This window comes from Malus sylvestris, chromosome 2 (genome assembly GCF_916048215.2).
Source record: "Malus sylvestris chromosome 2, drMalSylv7.2, whole genome shotgun sequence".
Lineage (NCBI taxonomy): Eukaryota > Viridiplantae > Streptophyta > Magnoliopsida > Rosales > Rosaceae > Malus > Malus sylvestris.
This window is the reverse complement of record NC_062261.1, coordinates 11,105,451-11,118,170: the sequence shown is the minus strand read 5'-3', so window position 1 is coordinate 11,118,170 and position 12,720 is coordinate 11,105,451. Positions and strand designations below refer to the sequence as shown.

At 37.6% G+C, this 12,720-nt stretch overlaps 2 protein-coding genes across 3 annotated transcripts; one reads left to right on the top strand and one right to left on the bottom strand.

Moving 5' to 3' along the window:
* Positions 1-1,792: 1,792 nt before the first annotated feature.
* Positions 1,793-4,214, top strand: LOC126610055 (uncharacterized). Its single transcript, XM_050278030.1, has 9 exons — positions 1,793-1,929; positions 2,038-2,109; positions 2,200-2,274; positions 2,429-2,512; positions 2,940-3,009; positions 3,100-3,191; positions 3,374-3,415; positions 3,505-3,585; positions 3,906-4,214. Exons 1-9 carry the CDS (start codon positions 1,918-1,920, stop codon positions 3,975-3,977), a joined length of 600 nt encoding a protein of 199 aa, XP_050133987.1. The 5' UTR covers positions 1,793-1,917; the 3' UTR covers positions 3,978-4,214.
* A 181-nt stretch (positions 4,215-4,395) lies between these two features.
* LOC126610040 (uncharacterized) lies at positions 4,396-12,427 on the bottom strand. Of its 2 annotated transcripts, none has more exons than XM_050278014.1 (26): positions 12,137-12,427; positions 11,785-11,946; positions 11,436-11,592; positions 11,193-11,309; positions 10,960-11,093; positions 10,729-10,879; positions 10,160-10,227; positions 9,633-9,731; positions 9,422-9,537; positions 9,084-9,258; positions 8,882-8,992; positions 8,724-8,802; positions 8,444-8,587; positions 8,231-8,344; positions 7,604-7,725; positions 7,431-7,513; positions 7,225-7,349; positions 6,976-7,096; positions 6,755-6,892; positions 6,412-6,508; positions 6,156-6,281; positions 5,630-5,722; positions 5,424-5,529; positions 5,147-5,299; positions 4,959-5,041; positions 4,396-4,835 (listed from the first exon to the last, which is right to left on the bottom strand). In XM_050278014.1, the coding sequence occupies exons 1-26, from the start codon at positions 12,290-12,292 to the stop codon at positions 4,707-4,709; spliced, it is 3,159 nt and encodes a 1,052-aa protein (XP_050133971.1). In that variant the 5' UTR covers positions 12,293-12,427; the 3' UTR covers positions 4,396-4,706. The 2 variants fall into 2 exon arrangements, with proteins under 2 accessions (XP_050133971.1, XP_050133975.1); XM_050278018.1 differs by having other exon boundaries at positions 5,147-5,293.
* Positions 12,428-12,720: the final 293 nt, after the last annotated feature.

Here is a 12,720-nt window from a genome sequence, read left to right as displayed (position 1 = left end):
TTTTGATTTGATGGACTTGTTTTGACCCTCAAATTCTTGAGTTGGCCTTATACTCTCGAGGAAACCAGAAAACCCTCCAGCCCAGTTCAAGAATAAAACTGTGGAAAGTTACTTCTTCAAAAGCAAAAGTATCTCATATCATCTCTTCTCCATTTGCTTCTCCTTATCCTTGTTGCTGTTTACGACACAATGAGAAGAAGAACAATCAACCAAAAGCCGAAGTTGAACCTCCGATCCAGGTTGCTTGCTTGGAAGTCTGATTGCTTACCTTGTCTGTTACCTCTTTCGATAAATCTCCTAGCTCGGCGACTTAGGGGACTCCTACTATAGGGTTTTGTATCGCACTTGACCAAGCCCGAAACTACAAGTAAGCTTCAAGTAAAATTGATACATTACCTTGTGCATCTTCATTGGTTAAAGATACCACCCCTGGATGGAGGAAAAGTACTTCCAAGGAAGATGTCACATCTACGTATAAGACAGATCAGGCAAGTGAAAATGATACCACACTTCGGTACTTAGAAATTTCGTGATTACTCAATGACTTGGATCTTGCAAGTCCCTAACCGATGAGCTTCCCTCACTCGGGAACTTAGGGGAGTACTATTTGTACCATACTTGACCAATCCCGAAACTACTGAGCACCGGTCAACGTTATACCGTCAAGGACCCAGAAGAGTTTCCCTCCAACCAAGAGGCCAATCACAGCGTGACACGTGTCGACATCAGAAGCCAATCATAGCGCGACACATGTCGACATCAGAAGTCAATCACAACACGACACGTGTCAATGTCAGAATGAAACTAGAAACTCTCTTCTATAAATAGAGATCATATTTCCTAATGTCATTTGTACTAAATCATTCGCTAGTACTCACTAAAGGAGAGCTTGAACCTATGTACTTGTATAAACCCTTCACAATTAATGAGAACTCCTCTACTCCGTGGATGTAGCCAATCTGGGTGAACCACGTACATCTTATGTTTGCTTCCCTGTCCCTATCCATTTACATACTTATCCACACTAGTGACCGGAACAATCTAGCGAGGGTCACAAACTTAACACTTTCTGTTGTACCAAAGTCCTGACTGATTTTGTACATCAACAAGTATCATTCTTTTCGTCTTGTTAAGAAGTATGATTTTCATTTTTGAATCACTCGATTTCGTTGAGTATTGAAAAAGTTATGAACGTTTAAAGTTTACCTAATTTCTAGTGAGTTTTCCAGTTTTCCAGTTTTCCCACGGACCAGTCACATTTCAGGCTATTTTTCGGCCATGTCCGGCAAACATTGGGCTTCCAAATAGGTATAATCTTATTCAACATTTTCTTATCTTCATTGTGATATATTATGGGTCGAATTTGGTTAAGAATCGATTGAGTTAAGAAACTTTAAAAATTGCCCAAAAAGTTTTTAACGAAATGACCAAAATCATGGATGGTGGACAATCTTATGAACAATTTCTATTGAACATGCAAATCTCAGAGAATATTTTGTATAAGAAGCTTAAATAGAATGAATGAATATTGGATATTAAATACATATATTTTTTTCAAAAATAATTATGTATATTATATATTTGTAGTATATAATTATATAAATAAATTACTTAAGTGGGAGCATCTATCTCAGTGAGCCTTCATTGGCTCTATCCATGGTAGTAGGTGAGAGAAGGTTAAAAACGAGGTAAACTGCAAACCGAGGCGACTTTGGGGAAGAAGGTAAAAGGCGCCAAGGCGGCGATGACTAAATACGACGTCGTTTCCTTCCGTAGGATATATTCGGTTGAACATACGAAGTGAACCGGGTCAGCTTGAACCCGTTAGGCCCAAAATAGAGAGTGCATACTCATACCCAATACTGTTGCAAGTTCTTCTCTCTCCGAGAAAGCAGAAAGTGACTGCAGACAGCAAATATGTCGTTTCAGGTTCGTCACTAAATCCCGAATAAATGACAATCCCATTGCCAATCTAGCTTATACGGTTGGATTAGCTTGTGAAATTTTGCAGAAATTTCTGATCTTTTTTTGCGACAGATAATTCTCGGGTCGGCGTCGGCGGCGCGCCGGCAAATACTGGCGGAGATGGGATACCGGTTCACTGTCATGGTACACTGTAATTATATCAAAGCATCAATCTTTTTTCTTGGTTAAATGGATTAGCTTTTCAAATTGCTGATTTGGTTTTGTGGGTTTTAGACTGCAGATATTGATGAAAAAAGTATAAGGATGGATAAGCCTGAAGAACTGGTCATGGTTTTAGCTGAGGCCAAAGTACGTTTTCTCTACTTTTTATATTTTACGGTACAAAGCGATAATTTAAACTACTCTAAACGGGATTTGAATTCGACGCTGTCATGGCCAACTGACCTAACCCATAAGCCAATTTTTACGATAGAAGTGTGTTTTGCCTTTATTTTTTTGTTAGGCAGATGCCATTATTTCAAGGCTCCAAAGTGATAGACAATTGGATGGGGATGCTCCTGCAACACTGTTGGTTACCGCAGACACGGTATGCGTTTATAAGTAACATCTGTTCATGTTTTTCAACTTTTCATTAGAAAAATGAAATCTACCTAACTTAATTAATTTAACTGATTAATCTTAATGCAGTAAGATTAATGGAATATATGTGTTACTTTCTCATACATTATGGAAATCACACAGTATTAGTGGACCAATATAACCATAACTCTCATAAATCCTATTCTTAATTGGCGTTTCACCTGGAGACGTTATTGGCACTCCAAAAAAGTTTGGATTGCAAGACGAGATGACTATTTTGAAGTGGCAATAAAAGCCCCCTTTTCACTATTCAGAAAACATGTTACCGGTAAAAACATCGGAAACAGTTTTGCTTTTTTAGTGAATCTCTCTTGTAGGGAATGTGTTTTGTAGTTAAGTTTGTTTCTCACTACAAAATCTTTATTGATTTTGAGGTGGTGGTGTATGAAGGGATAGTAAGGGAAAAACCATCCAGCAAGGAAGAAGCATGGAATTTTATCAAAGGTTTGCTTCAAAGGCAACTGTCCATCTTTTTCCCTTTGTTAAAATCTCAGATGGATATGTAGTGGTCAAGTCTTTATGGATGGGATGCAGGCTATTCCGGCGGTCAAGCAGAAGTTATAGGATCTGTACTTGTAACCAACCTTAAAACCGGAAAAAGAAAAGGCAGTTGGCGCAGAGCGGAGGTACTTGTTCTTTCACTGCTTAAAGCTCATTCTTTATCTGACCTGTCCTACAGAGCAGCCTTCTTGTCTAGCTTTTTTGTTTGTTCAAGTTTTTAATCAACAATGATGATCGATAGTTATATCGTTTAATTTATTGGTTAGTTTGGGAAGGATTATAGCATATGTTTGATGTCGTGATGCAGGTTTATTTTCATGTCATACCAGAGGAGGTTATCCATAGCCTGGTAAATTTGGATACAAAATCACTTTAGGTGCTTTGTTGTGAACTATTATTCTCTGTTGAATCTGGCTTATGAGTCTGATGTTTGGCCAGATAGAGGAGGGAATTACGCTCAATGTTGCTGGCGGTTTGATGCTGGAACATCCATTGATTTCTCCGTTTGTAGAAGCAGTGGTTAGCTCTCTCTCATCTCTCCATTTCATGTCTACTCTTGCTATTCACTTGATGCATCTTTACAGAGTTTTCCTCCCCTCGTTGTCTTTGTCTCCTTCTTTCTACCGTTTCTTTCAGCCTTGTTCGCTTCGCTAATGGGTTCTAAATTTTCTTTCTTTTTCCAAGTGAATTAGCAACCAAACATGCTCGAGTTTTGGCCTTGCTATATTTTTTTCATCGGGTCTGCATATACCGTGTCTTTTGATCCGTCCATCAGGGGTGTGAAGGATTCTAACTTCTCACAAATTTGTTTGCAATGTGCTTCATTTGGTTTGCTGCAGATAGGGACGACTGACACGGTTATGGGATTGCCTAAAGAACTTACAGAGAAGCTCATTCAGGAAGCAGTCTAACTATTGTTTCGGAGTGGTGAGCGGGTTCTTATTCGAAACATGTCAGCTGGCTGATGAATCTACGATTTTCGCAAACTCTTCACCCGGTCATTTTTGAAATTGTGGGATTTAAACCCGTTGCTAATCGCTTCAACTGAGGTTGTTTAATTATTTTAACCACATCATTAAACATTTTGATGATGATTTTGGTGATGGTCGCTCATACGTAATTGATAATTCAGCTCTTTGATGTTGAAATCGTAGATTGACAATGATTCGAAATGATGCACATGTTAATGAAAATGCATTAAATATCCTAATTGTAAGTGAAAATATCCACCTCGGGTGCAAGCGTAAACGCTCTTTCTACGTTACCCAGTCAAAAGAGTACACTATTTGAGGCGGTAATATCTTCTTTCGGAAAAGAGAAATACGAGTATTAACCTTTCTAACGAACAGTTCAATCGAATTTATCATCAACAAAAATGCTGCTTTCAGGCAGTTAACTGTAACATAATACAGATTCAGATTTTTAAATTCTCATGGTTGACATACAACCATACAAATACCTTTCCTTTCGTAACTTCGTTACCAGTTACAAACGGGAATCCCTAACCGGGTAATTTATCTCTCTGTTATGAGTATTGTCAGAGGGGCGTGCCGAGGATTGCTTACCATGTCGAAAACCAGCATCACAAAGAAAATTGTTGTCACCCGTGAAGCTTTGAGCGTTTTAGAGTATAAACAGAGTTAACTCGTGAGCCTTGGGGCCTTGAGAAGATAAACCCCTCTCACAAATCCTGTTCCCACTTCACCAATGTTTTTTAATAAACCAGTTGGATCTTTTACCTCCTCTGCTTCTTCTTCCCGCCCTCGTTTCTGCAAATATTAGGATCCGAAAATACAACTGGTTAGGAAGTGTAGATAGCAAACAGTTTTTTAGGAACTTTCAACGTCGATTTGGAATGCTCATTTATTCAGCTGGAATAGATCCAATTATACCTTTGAACCATATCTCCCCCACGTTATGCCAACAGCATCACCACCCAGACAATCATACCATAGCTTGAAGGTGTTGGGGTACTCTTTCTACATTCAAGACACGAGGATGTAAACAAAGACGGCAGTCATTAAAAACATAAAAATGAAAGCCACGGCATCATGGTCAAAATTAAGTTATCACATAAAACTTGCCTCTAGATCCCCGACAAAGCACCTCAGTGGATCAAAGTTTACCAATAGCTTATTTCTTAGTGCCTCCGAATTTCCTTTGATGTCTCCAGGCAACAGAAATGGGTGGAAAACCTTGCTCGCATTACCACATGCCACATGTACCCCTGCACCTGAGTAAATATGCTCATTAGAACTTAGCGCATATACCATATTTGAGAATAGTATGTTAGAAAAGGAGAGAGAACAACATAAAGCTGAGGCCGAGCAAACATCCAGGTAACATTAAGAATATACCTTGATTTAATTCGGATGGAAAGAGAAGATGTTGGGGGTAAGGTAATTTTTCTCTGTGAAGAAGAATAACTGCGTCGTAATTGTTCAAAGGAGTTCGAAAAAGGCACTGCAAGCCAAAAAATAAACATTAATAGTTTGCATGTATCAAACGTGCATCAAGGTAAAACAATTCGCAGATCACAATCAGTAAAATTTAACAAGCTCACCTCCCATCTATGCTTATCATCATGATCCTCTGATACCAGTTTGGTCAACAACTTTGCACTGCTTCCAGCATAAGCCATCAACCTTTTTAACTCCTTTCGTATTCAACAATATCAAAATGTACATCAGCAATACTAAATACTACATCGACAAAAGGAGTTGCTGCACTTGGATTTCCAGAGTGCCAGCCATCACAAAATCTATGGGAGATTATTATTTGAATGTTCTGTCAGCCAATGTATCAACAAGTCTTAATTTTTATTACAATCATCAAAAGAACAAAAGAAAGTCCTCTATGTTTATGGTTAACAATTTCATGGAACTGAGTTTCAAACTAATATTTTGACATGACTGAAGAATTGAGAATGCATCCTACTACAAAAGGAATGCATTGAAATGGCAGTAAAATTTGTAAAATAAGCAGGATCAGCTCAGAGAAAAGGTATCACAGACCTGATTACTAGAGAGAACGTAAAAAATTTACCAAAGATAATGAACATTGTTGAAAATGACTCCAATTAAACTAACCATCGAGTTTGGTGAGAATCTGGTCCAGGCATCGGATGCCTTGTCGTAAGTTGTAGCCAAGAACATTGCTGGGTTTACGCTTTGCACATTTTCTTCATTAGTTTTTCTACTTGACATGAAATTATCCTGAAATTGAACTGCAGTTATTAGCAGTCAAGAAATAATAAAACCATAACCGAAAAAAGGAAAATAATAAAATCAAGAACACAAAGAGATTGACATGGATCAGAGTTTCTTAGTTAGCAGCAGAACTTACATTTATCTCTTTCATATCTTTTGGAGTCAAATCATTGTTTATGTCGACAATTAATGCAGAAAAATTCCAGTCATAATCTGATAGTAATCGCAGGAACCTGTTGATGGAATTACCATGCACATGAGTGTGAAATACACCATTAAAGTTTGGCAATAATTCTTGTGTGCATGTGCATGTATGTGCTACACCATAGTATTCCTAATTACCAGATAATTTCGAAATATGTAACTTGATGTTCACAATTCAAAAGTGAAGCCAAGCAGTCAGAAAATCTATCTTTTAAAGCAGAAGTGTTAATGAGAACTATCAAAATGCCCTGGAAATGAGTTATATAAATATTAACCTCAAAAATCCAGTGATTCGTGAGCATGGAGCATTGAATGGTAAAGGCTTCAAAAAGACGTATGCAACCAATAGTTCAATTGCCTCCTCCCCCAAGCAAGCCGAAAACAGATGTGAAGCTACCCACCGTTTTGCAAGCCTTCACATGAAACCAAAAAGGTTATATACAGTAACGGATAAAAACAATAATAGATAAATGAGAATGCAAATGCTAATGCTCACCTAACAACTGGCCCGTATGCTGCGTAACAACCCTGTAATCCATTAATCATGCTGGAATGTTGACTCCGGAAATAAAGTTCTCTGTCCGTATTAGAGACCTGCTTCACTTGATCATTTCCAGCTGCAGTCAGAAAGAAGTTGAAGAGATCAGCATCAAAAGAATCTGACATCATCTTTATCAATAAGGGGAAAAAGAATCTAACATCCCAGTGGTGAATATGTAATAATACATGAGTCAAGAGTTCTTACTTTCCCGTCTCAACAAAGTCAGGCCTCTCTCATGCCAAATTTTTAGGCGAAATGCATATCCAGAAACAAAAACATCCACATCATCCTCCGTAGCTGTACACGTCATCCCCCAATTATTCTGGAGACTGCCATATGATAGCATCATCAGATAACTATTCAATAGACAGTAAAATCAAATTGAGAATTAGTAATCCCAGTTTGCCCACCTCTCTCCAATCTTGAGAAGGAAGGCAGATTTAGTTTTCTCAATTGCTACATCATCCATTGGCCAGTTTCCAGAACCTTCCAACTGAAATGGATCAAGTAATAAGGCTTCATTAACTGACAGAAAAATAATAAACAATGGAATTCTTAACAGTTATTGGGTTTTGTGGCATGCCTGGATCATAACTTCCAGCGGACGAATGCAGGAAGGAGTGAACCTATGTAATCTTACAAAAGCACCCTTCTCATTAGCAAGCGGATGAGGTTCAGGTGGGAATACAGATGAAAACCTGAAAGCTGCATACAGTAGCGAACAGGGTGATGGAAAATCCATATGAAATTCGAATTATATTTACCATTTCAAAAGAAAGTAGTAGTAACTTTTGCAAGCCAAATGACTTATTGTTTTTTCAGAATAAAAAAGTTTTCAAATTTACCCCAACACTTTAGAGCATATGTGCATGCGAGCACGTTTGTAGTGAAACAAACCTTAATCTAAATGTCGAAGAACTTTTGATGAGTCATACAGAGAAGGAAAAGGGATAAGATAATAAGAACATTCCAGAATATTTTTCAAAAGTACAATTATGAAAACAAGAGGGTCGATTTTAATGATCACAATAGTAAAACAACAAACTGGTCTAAGACAAATGCAGCAGAGCTTTAAATACTTTTTTTATCCTGAACACACATAATATCACATCCACAAATATCATAATATAATAGTGAATAATCAAATATTCGGAATAGAGAATTCAAGCTAGGCATTTAAAATTGATTTTTTCCAGCAACGCAATTATACCTGAATCTAGGGGCTGCACAGTAGAAACCTTCAGTGGAATGTCTTCAAGAAGCCGCAAGCGCTTCGATAGAATTTCAAATGCCCCAAGCAAATTCCCAGAAGATGATATAGGATCTGAAAGAATTGAAAGGTTACCATAAAGCAAAAAATTAAAACAAAGAAGATAATTATATAGAAATCACATAGAAAGACGGTAAGAATTGTTCTAGTTACCTCCAGCACCATATAGCAAAGAGAAATCAAGTTGATCCACAATGTGCATTATATTCTCTTTTGATACAGAAAGATGTCGCAGAAGCACATACTCAGAAATCCTTTTTAAGACGATATGTCTTTTCCATTGCTCACTTTCCCAAACTAAGGAATGTGCAAACAGTGTCAACATTTTAGTCATCTTGACAGTTGATTTTAGCAAGAGCAAGGAAAGCATGTAAATGATATTGATACAACTAACGTCAAGTAAAGAAGGAAAAAAGCCAAAACAAATGACTACCTGTGCTTTCTGCAATTTTACCGTCTTTAAATCTCCTGAGCTCCGACTTTTCCCCCCAGAACTTGCGGAATTTGAGGGCCTACACAGAACATAAGTAAACTGAATGCATGCATCAAAAGAAGAAATCAACGTATGATTCCAAACAGGTACTCATATACCTCCTCTTTGTTATCAGCATCTGGACCAATATCTACAAGCCTAAAAGCTTTCTCTATGGAGCTCACGGAAATTCCAATAAGCAATGGCTCTGCATTGAGGGTTGACAATCCCTGGAGTCACAAGCCAAATTTATACAAATTGGTCCAGTACATAAACGTATGTTTGATATGAGATGCTAAAGTTAAGCTCTTGGTGACGTACATTTTTTATGATGCGGTCTGATAACATATTTCTCCAGGTAACACGTACATTCTTCACTCTGTCACCCAACCCTTGAATTAAAACACTCTGCACCTTCTGCTCATACAATCTCCAACATTCATCATCCAAGCAAAATCCTGATGCATAAACTGCACTGTTCCCTTTTAAGTTCAACCTAAAATAGCAAACATGTAAACAAAACGGGAAAATCAAACCACAAGCAGGACAGGAAAGAAGGTATAATGTAATATCACATTCAATGCTAACACAAGGTCATTGTACGCACTAAAGACAACTTCAATACGAACCACATTAAAATTTAAAAAAAAAAATTATACCTTATGATGTGGTCATATTTTACAGGATAGTCCACCGTGGTCATAAAAATTTCTTCAAATCCACCATCTCTACATTTGTCTATGCATGCAAGTGTCGAAGCAGACTCATCTTGGAGCTGAAACAAAGAGAAATACGTTATTTTTAAAGAGGTTAATTCAGTGTGCGCCACATACCATTATTATGGAGCAACATTTAAATGCCAATTAGTACCTCAAGAAATCCAGCCCTTGTCATTCGGAAGGCCAAATTAAAGTTTGTAGCTGGACTACATATGACAACTGGAAATGATTCTTTAAGAGGCAACCTTTTCTGCATTAACACAGATCATGGTTAACTAACATCAGTAAAATGCAATAGAGGGGAGCATTTTGTACAAGTTCAAAATGGACACTACAGTAATAACCAAGCACTGAGGGATTCTTGTAAAGATTATTGCACAGCTTCAGTCCAAAAAAAACACACTTTCAAATCATTACAACTGACTAGAGACATTAACAAACTTCTCAATGAGCACATAGTTTTTCAAGTCTCAAGACTGACAATATAACAAATACAGTCATTTGATCTCGCTACCCATGTTGTCTTTCTCCTTCATAGTTTTTCTCTAGCAATCATCCAAGGAAAACAGATGCAGGCGTAAAACAAGAAAACCAACAATGACTTCAGAGTGGAACAATAACGACAAAAAGCAAGTGAAAAACATAATTAATTGCATTAAGATCCAGTAAATAGCAGACCTCCTTTGAAATAGCTTTTTGGTCTTTCGGTGTAAAGTAGAGCCCATGTTTCCAAAGTTCTGAATTGGCTGCACATGAAGTGAGAATAGTATGTATAATCATTATCACAGTTCCATAATTGTGATTCAAATAAGTTTTAGATCGACGTTTCCTTGTATAATAAAGAACAAAATCCTGTAAAATTAAAGGGAGCTGCTGGTACTCCAAAAGGTCATCATGCACTCCTCCCTCGTGAAATAAATGAGAGGGAGGAGTGCATGATGACTTTTTTTTAGTGCTAAATTCTAATTAACAATATTCAAAGAAATAGTATTTCTGCCAAATATGCTTATATAAGTGACAGGTAACGTTGTATAGTTTGTAGCAGATTGCTTCCTTTTTCTGTTCCAAGCTCAACAGTGTAATAAACCCATTTAATTTCATCAATCCCCACTATTAAAATGAATTGTGCCAAGGGACAAAAGTGCATATATGTCAAAATGGGACATGTGTAAGATGAACCCAAGTCTACAACTAGGTTTGAAGTCACTTAAGCAAGTTTTTGTGGCCAAAGTAAAGAATAATCATACCAAGGAAGCTCAGAGTAAAACGGAATATGTGCATTGTCGTCATTGACTTTTTAATACGATTCCTATCCGCAAGGTACGACAATATGACAGAGATCAGATATCCGCCCAAGCAATCATAAGCATATATTGGTGTTCTCCGACGAGCCCAGACCTAGATCAAAAAGAAAAACCATTGTCACGCCGCTACTGCATTAGTATTTTTAAAGTGGCAATGGAGTGATGGCTTTATACCTTCAGCAAAATTAATGCCTCTTGTAATTCTTTCCACCCGAGAAAAGTTTTCTTGAGAATTTCTTCAGTATCTTCAATAAGCATGTCTTCCAAAATACTACTATTGTACTTAGGAGTAGCCTGAGGAACTCCCCCTAAAAAATAAAATAAAATAAAATAAAGTTAAAAAAATAGATAAGCATCTGAAAGTCGAAAACATCATCAAATAGCCCAAAATCAATAACATAATTTACCTTGATTTAGAGCACGAACATTATTCCGCTCTAGGTGCAACTTTGGAATGTTGAAAAGGGACGGTGCTGTAGGAATTATCCTTACACAAAACTCAGGGACTTCGACAGGTTTTACGCCTGTGAAACCAATTTATTTGTAATTCAAAAGTTGCATTTATCAGGCACCAAAGAAACGGATATATTTGCTTTCTCAAGTTTAAGGAAGAAAAACATAAATTGAAAACGGTGCCACAGAAAACCAACCTGGATAGACAATCAATACAGGTTTCCGGGCTTCATTCTGTAAGGTGGACCATTCAACTAATGAAGAAGACTTTAAAAACTTTTTTATTACACAAAGGTACAGGCACCTTTTCGTATGGTACCGGTAATTCAAATAGTCTTTCTCATGGAAACACTCCTGAAACAACAAAATTAAGTTTTAGAAAGAAAAGAAGTTGAGACTTGTTTTATTCTTAAGCTTTAACATTTGATTATAATCAATAACAATAAGAACTAACACATTTCTTATAATCAATAACAATAAGAGCTAACACATTTCTTTTTATTGTCGAACCAACATATTACAATTACGATATGGGTTTTTCGATACCTTGGGCATCCGAACGAAGAGGTCCACATTAACTTCAGGTTTCACAATGCACTGTATGGCATAACTCCCACCAATTTCAATAGATTTCGGCTTCTTAAACGTGAATTCGACCTTGTCAGCGCCAATGTCCCTGACGAATCCCCGCGCTTCATCAGCTGTAACCTGCCAGGTTTTCAATCCAAACATCACACGTGAGTACAACGCAAATGGGCAAACAAAATTTCATCCCAAAAAAAAATCCACTTTTCAAAATTTCAAAAATTCGAGGTTAAAATGAAAAGATTATATCAGCAACCAATCAGAAGTTCAAGAATCCGATTGCAGAATGATAGCCTGTGGAAAGAAAACCAACATTGAGGCCTTCTGGGATTTTGTCGATGGCTCTTTTGATGACTGAAACGGCGTCGTCGACGGCCTTGGTGAATGCGGGTGAATAGTCGAGCTGGACCTCTTTCAAGAGCTCCCCAATCTTTAGGTCCATTGAGTTCGTCAGCGTAGCGGGCTCCATTGTTCTTCGCTGGCTTTGGTTCTGCTCTGGGAGCTGAAACGGGGTAGTTTTGGTGACTGGTAATTTAGGGTTTAGGGTTTTAGTGGAAGAGGTGGCGGGAGAGAAGAAGAGTACGGGGAGGACAGGACAGAATGGAGAATGTGAATAAGAGACATTAACCAAACGTGGCCCAAATTATTTTCTGGGCTAAATTCATGCCCAAAGCCCAACTATTATTCTGCTCTCCTAAGCCCATACGATTTTCTTGTGAATCCTGTCCCCATGGACTGGAAGTAGGCCTAGGACATAAATAAAAGGAAAATGCACACACATAATGGACCTCATTGAGGAAGAAAATAGTTAGAAGGAAGGATTATCCATTAAAATTTTTTAGCGGGACGGTCACGTGTTTGGTATAGTATTGATAAATAAATACGCATATATTAAAA

Excerpts from the sequence above, each read along its gene's own strand:
- LOC126610055 (XM_050278030.1), top strand. Across the intron at positions 3,192-3,373 it reads GCAGTTGGCGCAGAGCGGAG|GTTTATTTTCATGTCATACC; the intron begins GTACTTGTTCTT and ends GTCGTGATGCAG. Across the intron at positions 3,416-3,504 it reads AGGAGGTTATCCATAGCCTG|ATAGAGGAGGGAATTACGCT; the intron begins GTAAATTTGGAT and ends ATGTTTGGCCAG.
- LOC126610040 (XM_050278014.1), bottom strand. The coding sequence starts at position 12,292 with ATGGAGCCCGCTACGCTGACGAACTCAATGGACCTAAAGATTGGGGAG. Across the intron at positions 8,345-8,443 it reads TTTGCTATATGGTGCTGGAG|ATCCTATATCATCTTCTGGG; the intron begins GTAACTAGAACA and ends CAATTCTTTCAG. Across the intron at positions 7,097-7,224 it reads GACTTTGTTGAGACGGGAAA|CTGGAAATGATCAAGTGAAG; the intron begins GTAAGAACTCTT and ends TTCTGACTGCAG.